Consider the following 18,091-nt stretch of genomic DNA (forward strand, 5'->3'; position numbering starts at 1 on the left):
ATTTAAGCATTGCATTCGTTTGCTCGTTCACTGTCACATATCACAGTTTAGCAGTATTTTCATTCCTTTCCTCAAAAAGGGTAGAATACATTTTGGAGGAAAATATATTGTTTTGAATGTTACAAAAACAAAATGTCAATGATTGAAATCAACACAATACTGGTTGAGTACCCAGATAACAAGTGCAGAAAATTAATTTGAAGAATAAACAGGATGTAATATAATTAAAGAAAATTAATTAAGAATAAACAACCTTGTTTATTTCCATCCATTCCAAAGTTAATTAGGTGGTGTAAAGGGTTATTTTTTGTTATTTGTTATGGCAGCTAGGCTGCTGGGTAGTTATCATTTATTGGAAGCACGGTCGTGCCGCTGATGCTATGCCACTCTACCAGTACACTGGTACTCATTTCGCCGACTTCGTAAGCATGACAGGCTGAGTCAACCCCACCTAGTGTTAATTCAGTGGACAACGGGGCTCGAACTCAGGACCCTAGGGTCCCAAGCCAGCCACCCTAACCACTAAGCCAACACCAGTGTTGTTAAAAGGGTAATTGATTTGTTTGAAGTGAAATTTTTATAAATCTTTCTCTCCCAAAGTTTTTCACTGTTCTCGGCTTCAAAGTGCTGTGTTTTTAAGCAATTTGCACCAGAAATATTCCATACACAGGGCCAAGGTTTAATCCCAAATGATTGATGCATCTCGGAATACCTGCACCAGCATAGAGTTAAGATTGTAATGTGTATCAAATGGTGACGTAGAAGAAACTTCCAACTCAGGGCATTAAAAATAGAGGGAAAACTTGGAACAAAGGAAATGTGGAGTTGTGGATATGAGGCTGGGAAGTACAGAATTTAAAGGCACGAGAAACACGGCAGCAATGGCAAGGCGTCTCTCCCCCCCCCCCCCCACAAATCCTCCTCAAGAACCTGACCTGACGCTGGGTACTACCAACACATATGCAAAATTTGGTGGAGATCAGCTAAGCCCGATTTATGTTATTGGTTCACGAAAAAATATTTTCACGAAAAAAATAAGTGACCACTATATTCGTTATTGTTGTGTGTGTGTCTGTCTGTCTGTCTGTCCCGAGCATTCCATGGGTTTTGATCCGATCCTGATAAAGTTTTGGTGGGAGGTTTATATCATGATCTAGTTGTTTTCCTGAGAATGGGCGTGGTGCACCCATTATGGGCGGAGCCACGCCCAAAAAACGTGTTTTTAGGGGGCAGCCGATTTCAATTTGCATCTTCTAGGGGGTTTGTCGAACCTGACAGGGGATTCGGTATTTGGTTTGCCCAATGGCACCTGCATAGCCCCGCGGAGCTCGATTTTTCATTTTCGTCCCAAGGTCAAGGTCACAAGGTCACGAACTTAGAAAATTGCGAATTTTGACGTAAAAAATTATCTTCTCCGAGGAGTTTGTCGAATCTGGCTGGGGTTTCGGTATTTGGTTAGCCAAATGGCACCTGCATAGCCCCACGGAGCTCGATTTTTCATTTTTGTCCCAAGGTCAAGGTCACAAACTTAGGAAATTGCGAATTGTGTTTTTCGGGGGTAGCCGATTTCAATTTGCATCTTCTCCTAGGGGGTTTGTCGAATCTGGCAGGGGTTTCGGTATTTGGTTAGCCCAATCGCACCTGCATAGCCCCACTGAGCTCGATTCTTTTTTTTTTCTTTTTTTTTCCATTTTCCTCCCAAGGTCAAGGTCACGAACTTAGAAAATTTCGAATTTTGACATAAAAATCATACGACTGCCCAAACTTTGAGAGCTTGGATGACAATATTTTTTATGCATAATCTTGAGGTCATTCCCCACCGAGAGTCTTGAAACCATTTTGCTCTATCTCGAACACCTTGCCCGTGGCGCCCCCTTCAAGTTTGTTTTTATGCTGATTTCATCAAAGTATGGATAATCTGAGGAGTGCGAAATGCCATATAGCCTATATGACGTTATATTGTTCCTGGAATGTTCCAGAGGAAGTTTTGCACCAAAGGTCATAATCCTTGACCTTTGACCTTTAAAGTTCACAAAGGTCAAATTTTGAAAGTTGTGGGAATCGAACCGGGTTTTTGACCTTCTTCGATGAACTAACTCCAATAAGCTATAGCACGTATCCTGTTTCCTTATTTTAATGTCCACAACATTGTTTTGTGATCTTTAAAGGTTATGCAAAGGTCAAATTTTGAAAGTTATTGAACGAAACCGGGTTTTCGACATTTTGCAGGTAATAACCTGTCACTCGTACCACATCATGTTGATCATTTTTATAACTTGGTCAAACATTATCACATTGTCTCATCCTTGACTTCTGAAACAATCTACATCGTCAAATACCGCTCGTGAACCATCGTCGTCTTCAGACTTGTTTATTTTATATTCTTTTAATGCCTTCACTGACAGTTGCTGGAGGCATTATGTTTTCGGGTTGTCTGTCCGTACGTCCTTCCCTACTAATTTTCTGTTTTCTATGCACCCGCTTATCCCATTGACACAAAATTTTCACCTTAGGTGTTGACTACTCGTATCGAATGTTTCAATGATAATTATGATGTCATAGGTCATGTGGTGTGGTAGCCATGTTGGAAAAAAGGGAAAAAATTGAAACTTGGCACATGTGAAGTGCCCCCATGGGAAACGAGTGTGATTTTTTTTTTATGCCACAGGTGCCTTCAATATGACGTCATAATTGCATACTTCGAACGCTTTATCCAATGAGTGAAAATTTTGAGGGTCATCTCGGGCTAAATTTTATTGGAGAAAAAATTGATGACATCAGTCAAATAATCCACCTTAAAAAATTTCTTCTCCAGAACGCCTTGACACATCGAGGGGAAACTTCACCCACATATTCCCCAAGCTTTGGGGATACCAGGGTGTTCACAAATAATTAATAGGTCACATGGTCTGGCAGCCATATTGGATTGAACAAAAATCTAACATTCTTTCTTTTGAACCACGCCATCAATCGACGTGAAAGGTTACAATTATGATTTAGTAGTCATGAGGAATATGTTTTAAATTTCAACCTGATCTGACATATGGTCTGGCATCCAGAATTATTTAACATTTTGAATCTGGGTTCAGGGATTTAAATCAAACTTGGTACATGTATAATGATGTAATGATGTGGGCAGAGGCATATCTGGCAACGTCATGACGTCGAAGAGTGCCCTAGTTTTCTCTGATTTTCAGATGTTTATACATGCATACATACATACATACATACATACATACATACATACATACATACATACATACAGTATATACATACAATTGCCTTATTAGTCGAAAGGTTTGCTCTCCATCTGTCCATCTGTCCCACCTGTGGTTTCTCAGACTAATTTTTTTTCCTCATACCCTTTGACATATTCAATTAAAAACAGCCGTTTTTGCAGCCATTTTTCCTTGCTGAGTAGGGGTTAGCTTTTCTTGAGGCAATGTTTTTATGGCCGGATGCCCTTTCTGACGCCAACCCTGGTCACCTCTTGCGACACACAGGGATATGGTACACCTACTCTAACTGGGCAGACACCGGGACCAAGACACTGGTACTCATTTTGCCGACCTCGGAAGGATGACAGGTTGAGTCAACCCCCTGGTGTTAATTCAGTAACCAATGTGACTCAAACTCAGGACCTTAGGATCCCAAGCCAGCCACCCTAACCACTAAGTCAACACCAGGCTCCTTAACATATTCAATTGAAAGTTGAATATGTTAAAGGGTTGCTGTGAGCTAAATACCACGCTGTCTCTCTACCCCGTTTGTGTCAAATTCCCAGGTTCACCCCTGTGCTGTTCCTAGAAGTGTGTGTGTGTGTGTGTGTGTGTGTGTGTGTGTGTGTGTGTGTGTGTGTGTGTGTGTGTGTGTGTGTGTGTGTGTGTGTGTGTGTGTGTGTGTGTGTGTGTGTGTGTGTGTGTGTGTGTGTGTGTGTTGTTAGGACTCGCATGAAACATATTTACATATTTTTAACTTTGGTAACCCCACGTACTTGATATGCTTCCCTTGAATCCCTCTCCTCCTTGATCATCGCTGTCTCATTTATTGTTTCTAATGTTCATTCGCCACTCACTTATCTTCCAATATCCATGGACCTTTAACTCCCTGTCCTTTCTCCCCGCTTCTGTTACGACATTATCGGCTCCCTCTGTCGTCACCGAATCACTGCTCTGACCCCCGCAACTCCTCATTCACTTCCTCACTCTTCTTTTTACCATCTTTTGCTTCCGCTTTCCCTTGCACTCCCTTTCCTCTGCCCCTTCCTCTGTCCACCACCTTTCGCACCCCACCAGCTCCCCAAATTCCCGCCCCTCTCTTCTCGCTCCACCTCTCTGCGAAGCGCCCGACATTTCGCTCCCTGTATCTTCCTCTGTTGTGCGTCCATCTCCCGTCTCTGCCAGACAAACAGTCTTGTCTTCGAAGTCCGTGTGTCCTAGAGAAGTGCGAGGGAACGACAGGAATCGAGATAAAGCAAGGAGAGCGGAAGGACACAGCGTGGTGCCGCGCAGTGATAACGCGATTGACGAGGAGGGAGAGGAAGAGATGGGGAGAGCGCGATCGTGATGAGGCAAAGACCTGGCGATCTGTCTTCATGAGGCAAAGACCTGGCGATCTGTCTTCATGAGGCAAAGACCTGGAGATCGATGTTCATGAGGCAAATACCTGGCGATCGATCTTCATGGCCTGACGATCAATTTTGGTGGGAAAAGATCCTGGCGAGCGGTCTTTCTTGGGGGGGGAAAGACCCTGGCGAGCGGTCTTTGTGGGGTAAAAGACCCTGGCGAGCGTTCTGGGTGAAGAAAAACCTTGGTGAGTGGTCTTCATGTGGGGAAGACCCATGGCGATTGATCTTGAGGTGGAGGGGGCAGAAAATCCTGCCGAGTGATCTTGATGGGGGAGAGACCCTAACGAGCGATTTTGGTGAGTGAAAGACCCTAACGAGCGATCTTAATAATAATAATGATAAGTTCACTTACAAGGAACTTCAACGCAGCAGGCCATTAGGCCCATCAAAGCCTGCGCTATTATTTCCAAACTATGGTTGTTTGCCCATGCTCTAGCCTTTTTAAAATACTGAGCGTCAAGCAGGCAGCAACACGTACCATTTTAAAGTCTTTGGTATGACTCGGCCAAGGTTCGAACCGCCGACCTCCTCGACTCAGACTCGGAGAGGACACGAACCATTACACCACGAGGCTGTTTAAAGGGAAAGACCCCAACGAGCCATCTTGCTGAGGGAAAGACCCCAACGAGCCATCTTGCTGAGGGAAAGACCCCAACGAGCCATCTTGGTGAGGGAAAGACCCCAACAAACTATCTTGGTGAGGGAAAGACCCCAACAAGCCATCTTGTTGAGGGAAAGACCCCAACGAGCCATCTTGTTGAGGGAAAGACCCCAACGAGCCATCTTGGTGAGGGAAAGACCCCAACAAACTATCTTGGTGAGGGAAAGACCCCAACGAACCATCTTGGTGAGGGAAAGACCCCAACGAGCCATCTTGGTGAGGGGAAGACCCCCAACGAGCCATCTTGGTGAGGGAAAGACCCCAACAAGCCATCTTGGTGAGGGAAAGACCCCAACGAGCCATCTTGGTGAGGGAAAGACCCCAACAAACTATCTTGGTGAGGGAAAGACCCCAACGAACCATCTTGGTGAGGGAAAGACCCCAACGAGCCATCTTACTGAGGGAAAGACCCCAACGAGCCATCTTGCTGAGGGAAAGACCCCAACGAGCCATCTTGCTGAGGGAAAGACCTCAGCGATTGATCTCGATTTGTTAATTTTTTGGGGGGTGAGGGAGGGAGGTTGGAGAGATGACCTGATGAGAGATCTTTGTGGGGAGTAGGGGTTGACACCTTGGTGGGATAAAGACTCGATCCATGCGTGGGGACTGTGCGAAAATTTTGGTGTTGGAGGGGTGGAACCCTGGCGAACGATCTTGTTGGGGGAAAGACCCTGGTGAGTGATCTTGGGCAAGGGTGGGGTGGGGAAGGGAAGACCAGGCGAGCGATGTCGATTGGGGAAAAGGTAAGTGTGAAGAGCGTGGGGTTATACGAGGGCAGATAGAGCGAAAGAACGTAGAAGGGAGAGCGAAATGCCTCTGTGTTGTGATGCTGTCTGTTCATTCGCTCGTGTTGGTAACAAGCCTTGGATTACGTCGTCGTCGGGGAGTGGTGGGGGGATCGGCAGTAAAGACTGAGCCGGACGATATTAGTTTCACCGAGGTTGAGAGTATTTTGGTGTAAACAACCAAAACCATTGCCAGTCTGTTGTACAAGAAAGAAACACGGAACATGTTTCCTTGGGCTGATTGGTTGCATGAACGTTTTGAAACTACGACGATGGTGTAACCTTGCTTACCTGGGAATGTGCGGGCCTCGCCAACTTTTCTCCAACCACCTATGCTTACAATCAAATCTGTGGATTTGTCATCGTTTGTTCAAAACCGCCGCTCGGACAATAATGTCATACCACAAATATTCGCTTCTGTGTTCAGTACAGTTTGGTATCTGTATGTGAATCATGTTTTACTTCTTGTGTACAAAAAGGCTCACATTTGTTGTACATCGAAATTGTGAAAGTGTACTTTATAGATATTTTACAAGAGTGGGCCCAAAGCTCGTGAAGTCCAAGTTATGGATTGCACGAAGGTTCAGGGTTTGTGTGACAAAACGTTCTCCCTGATGGGCGAACAAGCAAAGCTGGCCGTGCTCATTGTTGCGAAGGATGCATATAGGGATGCTCCGTCGGTGTGTTTTGTTCAGCTCGACTTTGTCAAAACGCTTAGCTGTGCCCCACCCTGAGCGCTGAATCATTGTCAGGAGTATTTCTGGCTGGTTAGCGTGCCTTTCATTATTTCCCTGCTTCGTGGGATCCCCATCTTTCCTCCTATGCTGTGTTGGCACGGCTGCGTGTTTCAAGGACCAGAATGCCGCTGGTAGCGGATGCAGGCATTGTTGAGTAATTAGGAGTTTTTTTTGAAATTGTTTTAAAATCTTCATCAACACTTTTGCCTTTATTCATTTAATTGATTGTTCTTTCGAGCCTTTTGTTAATCATGATGGTGAGGTGGTCTATTCCTTACTGCTGCATTAGTGTTGTCACACTGTTTGTTGCTTTTAACCCCTTCCTTGCCCAATAAGGCAAATATTTGATTCGAATGTTGCTGTTCAATGAAAGGAGTATCTATATTGTGGCTTTTCTTTGTGACAAATGTGCTGCTTGGCAAAGGTTGGTCAGGTCAATATTGGAGATAACACCTTCTGAAATGCACGACGTTGCTGCAACATAAACACATCCACCGACTTTGCTCATGAACTGCGCAACTTATCGTTGAATCTAAAGTGATGTAAATTATGTGCATTCCTTTTCAGCGGAGGGCAGTGAAAATGCAGGCTGGGGTCGGGCAGCTGGAGACACCAACTCTTCCTGTGTACATGCATGCTGCCTGGACTGATACACCCTCGGTACCAAGGTCGGCGTTCATCGTCGTTGGCTTTAATGTTGACTATTAATCTTTTTTTTTTTAAATATAATTGCACTTGTTGAGGTGCACCTCTGTCTCTTGAGATTCACCTTCTAGGTGCACAGGGTCTCAAACTTGGGTTTGGATTTGGAGTGTTGTATAGAAATTCACGACTTGTTCACAGGATGGCCCCGAGGTACGCACACTCCCCTGTAAGCTGTCTTGCCTGGATTTGAATCCTGACTGAGTTATAAACTGTCTTCCCAGAGTTTCACAGGCAGGTTGATTCATCAATGTAACTGCTGTCCCTCGGATGAACATCAAACTGGGCGTCCCGTCTGCTGGCATCAGTTGGCAGGCATTAAAGATCCCACTGTGTCCTGTGTGAAGAGTGAGCGAGCTATCACCGGGACTCTGAACAAATTTAAAATTGCTGCCCTGATTTCCGACCCATCTAGGATTGTATCCATAGCCAAAGAAACTGCTTCAGCAGCACCGATGCTCTGCATAGACCATGGTTCATGTTCTGCTGTGATGCACTTGTTCAGCCAAAATGCCATTAGTTATAAAAACATGTCATTTTGTCCTTTCTCCATCCCATTTCTTTCAGGTTTGATGATCTTAACAAGAGTGAATTGAATTGCAGCTCTGCAGGGTTTCCTCACTTACCTGTGAGTTTGCGAATAGTTTACAGTCGATGTTGCCAAAACTCTGGCTAGGCACTTTGATTTCTGGTCTCTTAATCTATTATTTCTGGAAATTGTATGTTCTGCTTCCTCTCTTCCTGCATATATCTTTAGTCCAAATATAAAAAAAAATTGTTTTTTGTTATTCTTACCTGACACCCAACCATACTCAGGGTTTTGCAGATTACCAGGGAGGGATGACAGGACGAAGGGCAGGAGTATGGCCAAGGGAGCCTGCTCGGACAGCCAATGGCTTCTTGCTCTCAAGCAATGCTCAACCATTAGCGATTTATCCACGAGCAGCTATTCCCCCTCGGCTCGGGCCTCCTGGGATCGGTAGCTTTTCTGCGGCCGAAGGCCGTAGCTCGACTGTGGACTCTCTTTGTCTGGAACGCAGTGCTGCTATCACCAGTGCATTCCAGCTACCTTGGACGCGTGCACATGCAGGAATAGCGTTGGCACCATCCACCCATCCGGACCACAGCCGCCTGTCGGCTCTCTCAGTATCAGGATCCTTCCCGAGGCCCTTTGCTCTCGTACCTCTTGACCCACCACGGCGCTGCCTCTATCTTCCTCTTGAGTCATGCACTGTCCCAAGACCTACTTTACCCTGTGGAAAAACGTCTGTACTCCTTCCTGAGACCTGCGCAACTGTCACATTGCCGGGCTTGGATGCTGGGCCCTGTCTCAGGGCCAATAGAGAAACGGCCATCACTACAGCCTCAGGTAGTCCACCACCTGCACTTGAGCGACAGGCTCGTCGTCCTGTTGACTGGCCTCTTGATTTGTCAGCAAGACCTCAGGTCGAGTCTAATGGACACCATCCCATAACACCAGTTGCAATGGTAACAGCTTCCTCCTGCACAGATCGATCACCCCCAATGCCTGTTTTAACACCCTGCCCAGTGAGAGATATTGGCATGCCAAGAATGAGCTCTGGTTCTCCACTTCAAAGAGTCCTGACACCTGTGGGTGCAGCTCCAAATCGTGCATCGCCTGTGCCAGCCCTACAACAGCGCAGTTCATCTTGTCCACGAATCGGGCAGCCAGGTCCCCCACCTCAGGTAAATCTGCAACAGACAAACAGTAATATTAAAATGCTTCCATGTGTTATGTTCGTAATGATGCAGTGTTTATTATATTGCATTAAACTTTCTTGTTAACAGTGTTGCTTTTTGAGGGAATAAGTGAAACAACTACTCGTACAGTTTATTTTGATGACTAAATGGTACATAGCGCTTATATGTTATCCCCTTGCTTCTTTTGTCTAGACTCAGGCCCGACTTGGCCTCCCTTTGGGCCGTCCTGCCTCAGCTTCTCCCTTGCAACCTGGAACATGTCCTATTGATTGGACGTCTGCAGACACTGTCCCATGTCGCACCTCTTCGTCACGGTGCCCATCAGAAATTCGTCCGGCCTTCTCATTTCCTCCACAGCCTTCCCCTGACTTGTACTCACACTGGCAGCAGATTTTTCCAGCAATAGGCCTTGTTTCCTCATCTGCCTTTGTTCCGTTCCAAGCTTCAAATTTTCGATCCTTGTTTGTGACTAGCACTGCAGAACCAACATCGCATGAACGATTTCCTTCCATCCAGATCCAACCACAGTCGACATCAGCACAGCAGCAGCAAATTTGGGAGACGCGACTCCAGCCTACTTGGGCTGTTAGCTCTAACTTGTCCTCAAAGAACGGTCTTCGAGAAGTAACAGACACCGCATGTGTTATGGCTGCAAGGCAAGTACTTGATAGCAATACTGAGCAAGTTGCAGCCGCCAATGGAGCTCAGTTTGATATGAGTGGACATTGGCATCAGTGGAGCCATGAAGTAGGGGAACAGCTGGATGATAGTCTGGAGGATGGTGAAGAGCGGTCTACTCGTCTCGGCAAGCCACGTCAATCTGGCTTGACAAAGCGTATTGCAAATTCAGCAGGCTACGTCGGAGACCGGCTGAAATGTGTCACTGCAGAACTATATGGTGATTCCAGCAAGCTGGGGCGTGAGCAAAGGGCATTACAGGTGCCTGTTTTTCTTTCACCTCTCCAAATATACAGTATTTACTATTTTTATTTTTCTGTTGAATGTTTTTGGGTTTTTTTTCTTCTTTTTTTTTTCTTATAATTTTCTTTTGCATTACTTTATCTATTTGTCTGTTTGTCCTTTATTATCTTTCGATTTTTCTCTCGGCTTATATTTTGCTTTTTGGTGTCTGTCTCCTTCCTTCCCCATTTTATGCACCAACCTCACCGCCCTCCCCCCCAACCACAACCACCACCAACACCACCCTTTTTCTTCTCCCCTTTCCAACCCCCTCCTCTACCCTATATCTTCTCTCAGCTTTCTCACCACCTTATCCCAACTCCACCTGCTCTCATGCTATCTCTTCTCCACCCCTTAGATGCTTTGTTTTCTACCCCACTTCCACCCTCTCTCCTGTCCTTTCCACCCTATCGATTCCCTGCAACTTCACTATATCTCTTTCTCACTTTTCCCCTGCCCCCTCACCACTTCCACCTTATTTCTTCCTTCTGTCCCCTTCTACCCCATCCGTTCTCTCAACCACCACCACCCCCCCCCCAAACACTATCTCATCTCCCCCTTCTTCCCTCTCACCTCTTCTTCTTCCCCCTTCTTCTACCTCATCTCTTCTCTCACCTTCATCAACCACCTTATCCCTTCACCTGTTTCCATCCTATCTCTTCTCCCGATGGCGGCCCATACACCCTTTGTCCTCTACCCCACATCGATACTCTTTCTATCCTCTCTTCCCTGACACTTCCACCTTATCTGTTCTCCCCACTATCTTTCCCACCTCTTCCCTGAATTTCTCCCAACTCATATCTTTGTCCCATGCCTCTCCCATTTATTCTTCGCTCTCCTCAGAGGGTGTAGCCAAGGCTTACTTGCAGGAACGTTGCACTGCCTGCTTCAACACCTTTTTGTGGTGAAAGTATCAATTTCAGTGAAAATGAAATGGAAATTGACTTTATGCAACACCTGTTTTAAGTTTGTTAAAACCAAGCTCCAGATAATCATAGTTATACTTTTTTTTTTTAATCCCAAAATGCTTAAATTGAGGTTACAGCACATGTTGAAATGCAATTTTGGATACCACACCCTCCAATACATGTTGTGATTCATGCCCACTATGAAATTATTCGTGGAAACGTCACCAAGCGCGTAATCAATGGGAAGGTGTTTCAACCGACGGCTCTTCGTATGTTCTCTGGCGATATGATGCAAAAAGGAAGGAAAACGTTCCTAAAGTATTTGCTGTACTTCTCATACGATTTATATTTTGATTTCCAACTGAAAAATTATCTCATTATCCAGATTCAAAGTAATCATGATGCAGCCATGTTACTACTTCTTTCCCACCTACCTTTGCAAGGGCTCTTAAATATGTCAAAAGGTTAGTGACTTTGGCATTATGCAATACACATTTTAATTCTGTTTAACAGTATTATAGCCACAGCCTCCTCATTCTTGTACATTGAAAACATGTACAACCTCTCGTAAGACTGTGATATTAAAATAGTTATTAATATTTCAATTCTTTTGAACACACCTACATTTTTGAGAAATATGTGCAATGTATAGAGCCCCGTGTGTTTTCACGAGAGCCGACAAGCTGATGGAATAGAGAGGACCAGTTTGTATCAACAAGAAAATTTGAAAGCATGATGGTAACTTTCAGTTTTGGAAAAAGTAATTGTACATCTTTTTAGAACATTATTATTATGAACAGGGACTCGTGGAAATGCCATATAAATGACCTCAGCTCTCCCCCCCCCTCTCTCAAGCCCCTTCCCTCTCCCACCTCCCTCTCCCACCTCCCTCTCCCACCTCCCTCTCCCACCTCCCTCTCTCCTCTCAACTGCCACTCTCCCCTCTCCTCTCCCACTACACCTACTCTCTCCTCCCATCTCCCTCCACCCCTCCCCCCAACTCTCCACTCATCCCCATCTACCTCACTCTCTTTTTTTTCCCCCATCTTTCCCCCCCCCCCCCCACACTTCCATCGCTTCCCTCTCACTCTCGCCCTCCCTTCCCCACTTTCCCCCCTCCCCCCACAAAGTCTTACCCCTCACTCTCTCTCTTTCTCTCTCTCCCCCTCCCCTCCTCTCCCACCTACCCCCCCATGGCTGGGAAGGTCTTTCAAAGGGGTACTGTAGAGTATGCATTCATCGCATTGCTCGAGGTCCCTCAAGGTGTTCCAAATGAAATCAAAAGAAATCTGGCAAAAAGAAACAGCGAAAAATCAAGTGAACATGTCCGAACCCCTCTCCCCACCACAGGGAAGAGCTTTCAAAGGGGGTGCTGTATGGTATGCATGCATTTCACAAAACAGCAGCAAGGTGCTTTGTTTTCGAACAAAGCACCTTTTCTAACAACGCTCATTTTCTCTCAAATTTTAAAAAAAATGTTCATTTTTCTGCAGATTTCTCCCAATTTCATCCAGAACACTTTGAAGGACCTCTAAAAATGCAAACACGTTGAATATACCTTTCAAATAAGCAATCCCCCAAGGGGACAGGTCAGAAAGCCACACATCTAGACTCTGTGTACAAAACATAAGGAACACCTGCTTTTTCCATGAAATAGACTGATCAGGTGAATCCAGCTAAAAGCTATTATCCCTTATTGATTGCACCTGTTAAATTCACTTCAATCAGTGTAGATGAAGAGACAGGTTCAAGAAGGATTTTAAAGCCTTGAGATGATTGAGACATGAATTGTGTAGGTGTGCCATTCAGAGGGTTAATGGGCAAGACAAAAGATTTGAGTGCCTTTGAATAGGGTATGGTAGTAGGTGTCAGGCACCCCAGTTTGAGTGTGTCAAGAACTGCAACGCTGCTGGGTTTTTCACGCTCAACATTTTTGTGTGTGTATCGAGAATGGCCCACCACCCAAAGGACATCCAGCCAACGGCAGGTCAGTAGTCGAAAATGGCTCATTGATGAAAGAGGCCAAAGGAGGCTGATACCAATTGTGTAGACGCAGAGGTTCCCAACCTTTTTTTACTGGGGTACCATTTCACATGTTTGTGGTCCCACCAAGTACCACTGTACCAAAATTCACCTAAAATAGTGTTTATTTGCGATACAGATACGACAATGGGGAGTTAAACAATACTAACAATTCACAACTATGACATTGAGCAATCTGATCTGAACAAAAGAATGATACAGTCAGTACCTATTTGATTACGTAAAATGTCCAGTAAATGGGATGGTTGAGCCTGTTTCTTGCTCACAAGCAGGTTGATGTCAGGCTTTGTTTTGGATTAAGTGCACCGAACATCATGTTCAACATCCAGTAGGGATCTTTGTTTTGTTTTTCGAATAACGACTGACGAGAACCCAGCTTCACACAGCCATGTAGATGGGAATACTATGAGCGAATGAACAGCCAGGGCAGCTAGCTTAGGGTAAGACCCCAACATTCCACACCAGAAGTCCACAAGATTCATCTCGTCAAACTGATCTCGGGCTGTGGAGTCGTTCTGGAGATCAATCGAGCTTTCCTGCAGTCCTGTTCCAGGTGGCAAATCCAATGCATTCATGCGAAATGGGTTGCGAATCCTTTTCAGATCCAGTTCCTTGAGATCCGGAAAATAGGAATTTAATTCCTCATCCAAATAAGCGAGGTGATCTTATACCAGTTGTATGAACTTCCTTGGGGGATTCTTTTCACGCTTCTGAAGAATATCGGCTGTGCAAGAAAACATGACCACCACTCCCGCTTCGACATTCGTCTTCCACAGACGGAGTTTTTCCTGAAATCCTTTGACCTTGTCTATGAAATCAATGATAGCCAGTCCCCTGAAGAGACTTGTTCAGGGCGTTTAACTGAAAGAAAATGTCGACCAAATAAGCCAGGTGCAATGCCCAGTCGGGGTCGTTCAAGCAGCGACGAAATCGACAGTCTTTGGTTTTCCATCGTTTTCGAAGAATTCACGAAGCTCAGCTCGCAGTTCAAACACGCGCTCCACCATATTTCCACGGGATAACCATCTCACCTCAGTGTGGAATAAGAGAACTTTATGGTCGGAGTCGAAATCCTCGCAAAGTTTCTTGAAAAGTCGCGAATTGAGAGCCTGGGATTTCACATGGTTCACAATTTTGATCATGGTTGAGAGAACGTCAGTCAATGGCTTGGGGAGCGCCTTGGCTGCGAGTGCGTGGCGGTGGATCCTACAGTGTAGGCCGCGCACTTCAGGAGCAACTGCCTTCACAAGCGTTTGGAAACCTGATCTGCACCCCAACATAGTTGGAGCACCATCTGTAGTACAGCCTTTCAGATCAACCCATGACAGCCCAACTTGATCAAAGACGGAAGACACCTCTTCGAAAATGTCCTTTGCTTTCGTTGTGGTTTTAAGCGGGCGGCAAAATAGTATTTCATCCTTGAACTTGGCTTTATGCACGTACCGAACGAACGCTAACAGTTGGGCACAATTTGCTACGTCAGTTGACTCATCCAATTGCATAGAAAATCCGCATGGAGATGCCTTGATTTCTACCACCACCTGGTCACGAATATTGGTTGACATTTCTTCAATGCGCCTCTGAACTGTGGTGTTTGACAATGAAAGAGAATTGAGCTTCTTGACGCTTTGTTCTCCCAGCACGAGACGTACGATATCCTTTGTGGCGGGAAGGATGAGGCTTTCACCGACGGCGTGAGGTTTTTTTCTGTTCTGCAATTCGCAGTGCAACTAAGTAGGATGCCTTTACGGCTGCCGTAGACTGCTGTTGGAAACTGCCGCTGCCGTCGAAGCGTGCGTGCTCTTTTCATGGCATTTTCCTTCTGACGAAAAAAAATCATGGTCCTTGTCGCTGTGTTCAGGATGAACAGAATCAAAATGGCGCTTCAATAGACTTGGCTTCATAGATTGATTGCCGATAACTTTTCCACAAATCACACGCTGTGGAGCTTCTAATACACCTTTTTGGATGGAAGTGAAGCCTAACTTGAGATAACTCTCCGAATATTTTCGCATTGACATGATGCTGGTGAACGATAACGGTAACAATAAGCCGGGCAATAAGCAATGATAACAGTGTGGCGTGTAGAGACAAAACAAATAATAAGACTTGTGCACAATGGCCGATAATAAACAGCTGTCAGTGTACAGCCGCTTTCGATATAAATTTAATTATTGTGCACAAGCTGCATGAGAGAGAAGTAAAATAAAAACTGCGTTTACAAAAACAAACAAACAAACAAACAAAAACGCTGCCGTGTACCACGCCGCGTACCACCGAGAAAGTCCAAATGTACCACCTGTGGTACGCGTACCACAGGTTGGGAACCCCTGGTGTAGAGTAACAGACGGGCTGCAGTTAGTCAACAGACAGTCCAGTACAACATTGGTGCCAAAAGACCCAAAGAAGAATTCATAACTCGACGTACCTTGACACGAATGGGGTATGGCAGCCGACGACCATACAGAGTTCCACTTCTTTCAGCAAAAAACAAGAACGTGCGGTTACAGTGGGCAAAGGAATGAAAACACTGGAGGATTGGTAAAACATTGCCTGGTCTGATGAATCCCAGTTCCTGCTGTTTTACACTGATGGGAGGACTAGAGAATGGAGAAAACCACATGAGTACATGCATCCATCATGCCATATGTCAACATTGCAGGCTGGTGGTGGTGGTGTGATGGTGTGCAATGTGTTTTCATGGCACACATGGGGCCCCTTGATAAAAGTGGGCCAACGTTTGAATGCCACAGGATATCTGAACATCATTGCCAAACAGGTGTGTCCCTTCATGGCAGCAGTGTGTCCATCTGCGAATGGATTTATTCAGCAGGATAATGCTCCATGCCACAAGGCTAGGATTGTCCAGGAATGGTTCCACGAACATGACTGAATTCATCTGACTGCAGTGGCCTGCCCAGTCACCAGATCTCAATCCAATTGAGCATCTGTAGGATGAGATGGAACGAGCTATTCGGAGTAGAGATCCACCACCAGCCAACTTGACAACTGTGGGAAGCACTGGAGTCAACATGTGCCAACATCCTTGTGGAATGCTGTCAACACCTTGTTGAGTCCATGCCCCGATGAAATGAGGCTGGTCTGAGGGCAAAAAGGGGTGCAACTCAATATTAGGAAGGTGTTCCTATTGTTTTGTACACTGTGTGTATTTAGTGATTGAAAATGCATTTTTGGGGTGTAAAAACGTCTAATTTTGTCAGATTTTTCTCAGTATTTGGTTTAATCTATCTTGCACTATGTTGGCAACAGTCAAAAATGATATGACAAAAAAGATATCATCAGAATAAATCTTGGGATAGCTCGAAAGGGTTTACCTTTGTGAGGCCTCAAAGCACGGGGAATTTTCAGACAATAATAAAATCAAAACCAAAGACCCAAAAACACACCTTATTCTTCTCTTACCTGAAACACAATACTTACTTTATTCTTCTCAATAAATACTTGTCTCTCCAAAAACACTCAGGTAACCACATGTGGCGAAAGTCCCTCGCTGAGTGGCAAAAGTCCCTCGCTGAGTGGCGAAAGTCCCTCGCTGAGTGGCGAAAGTCCGACAGATGAGCAGAGAATATATAAGTAAAAGATTATTATTATTATTGTTGTTATTATTCGTGCCCTACCGGTTTCACCGGATGGGACCATAGGTTTGCTCTCCGTCTTTCCGTCCATTCCACCTGTGGTTTTTCAGACCTTTTTTCCCCATGTCCTTTAACATATTCAACTGAAACTTAGTACATGGCTTTATTACAATAAGTTACAGAAAAAGTTGGAATCAGGGCGTTTCGTCAATTTTTCACCGAGTTATGCCCTTTTTAAACTCAGAAAATATCACATTGGTAGGGGATATGTATTGCAAAGCAATTCTCGCTCTTCTTGTTACTGTTATTGGCTACCTGGAACGTAGTTTCGGGGAGCTTATGGGGTGGTGCGTCATCCGTCCGTCCATCCACAAACACTTGCAACTTCTTCTCAGAAACTACACACATGATTTTGATGAAACTTGACCACAACCTTCATCACCCATGATGTACCAAAGTTTGTTCACGGCATTAAAAAAAAATCCATAGGTATTTGCTTCTCCATTACATATTTTGTGAGTCATCCATGCCTACCAGTGGTTCCCTGGTTTTCTTATCCAGCTACTACCAGCTGAGTATGCAGGGGTATTGCCCCTATTTTTATTATTACCATCTCGAACCTGTAAATGAAAGAGGAACTGATATTTTTTTAAACGAAAATAAAAAAACTATTTGTACAGAACTTGCCACTTATCATAATAAAACGTTCCAATTAAAATAAATAAACTCGGGATACGTGTGGAACTTATCCCAGTAATATGATTCGGCTCTATCCATCTATTTATCTGACTGGTTGTCTTCAAAGACATCATACATTTACAAACACAAATTTGACTCAACTGGCAGACAAACATTTTTGGTGAAAATTCTCCTCAAAAAAGTCATCAAAGGTTTATACAGTCAAATGTACATGCTAATGTTATAGCTAACAACCATTCAACTTCTCAAGAGGGCGATAGGTTTTATCAACCAAAAGATTTCCACCCTCTTTAGTTGATATTTTGACAAAGGTATGGTACCCATGATGGAAAGCAAATAAAGCCATTGCTTTGGGAGTTTGCCATTTATGGAGCAAGTGGGTCTAGTTTTGACAAGACACATGAACCTTGACAAAGTATAGTGTTCTCCCAACTTTCCATTAGGCCTTGCGTGTTTTACCAACATGGTGGGGTTCACCTGAATTTTGCGATCAACTCAACTTCCTATGAAGCCTTTTGTATCAAAATGGCAATCTTCACCTGCCGATGGCAACTAATTTTGGCTTGAAAACCAACACAGATCAATGTTGGACAGGTAAGCAAGAGTCCAAATAAAAAGTGAAAGTTTTATGAAAGACAGCAAGGTCACAGA

At 44.7% G+C, this 18,091-nt stretch overlaps 1 protein-coding gene across 8 annotated transcripts in view; it reads left to right on the top strand.

The window, feature by feature from the left end:
* BCOR (BCL6 corepressor) overlaps positions 1-18,091 on the top strand; it is a 159,958-nt gene that overhangs the window by 49,476 nt on the left and 92,391 nt on the right. For 5 of the 8 annotated variants that reach the window (XM_085896832.1, XM_085896827.1, XM_085896829.1 and 2 more), the window contains exons 2-5: positions 7,378-7,478; positions 8,080-8,140; positions 8,329-9,219; positions 9,427-10,173. In XM_085896832.1, coding sequence (XP_085752958.1) covers positions 7,378-7,478; positions 8,080-8,140; positions 8,329-9,219; positions 9,427-10,173 — 1,800 coding nt within the window. Of the gene's footprint in view, positions 1-4,283; positions 4,924-5,807; positions 5,963-7,377; positions 7,479-8,079; positions 8,141-8,328; positions 9,220-9,426; positions 10,174-18,091 lie in introns of those variants that run through there. The other 3 variants (XM_085896831.1, XM_085896834.1, XM_085896835.1) reach the window with 3 other exon arrangements.

Source organism: Eptatretus burgeri, chromosome 10 (genome assembly GCF_056783735.1).
Source record: "Eptatretus burgeri isolate ZD-2024b chromosome 10, Ebu_testis_v1, whole genome shotgun sequence".
Taxonomy (NCBI): Eukaryota; Metazoa; Chordata; class Myxini; order Myxiniformes; family Myxinidae; genus Eptatretus; species Eptatretus burgeri.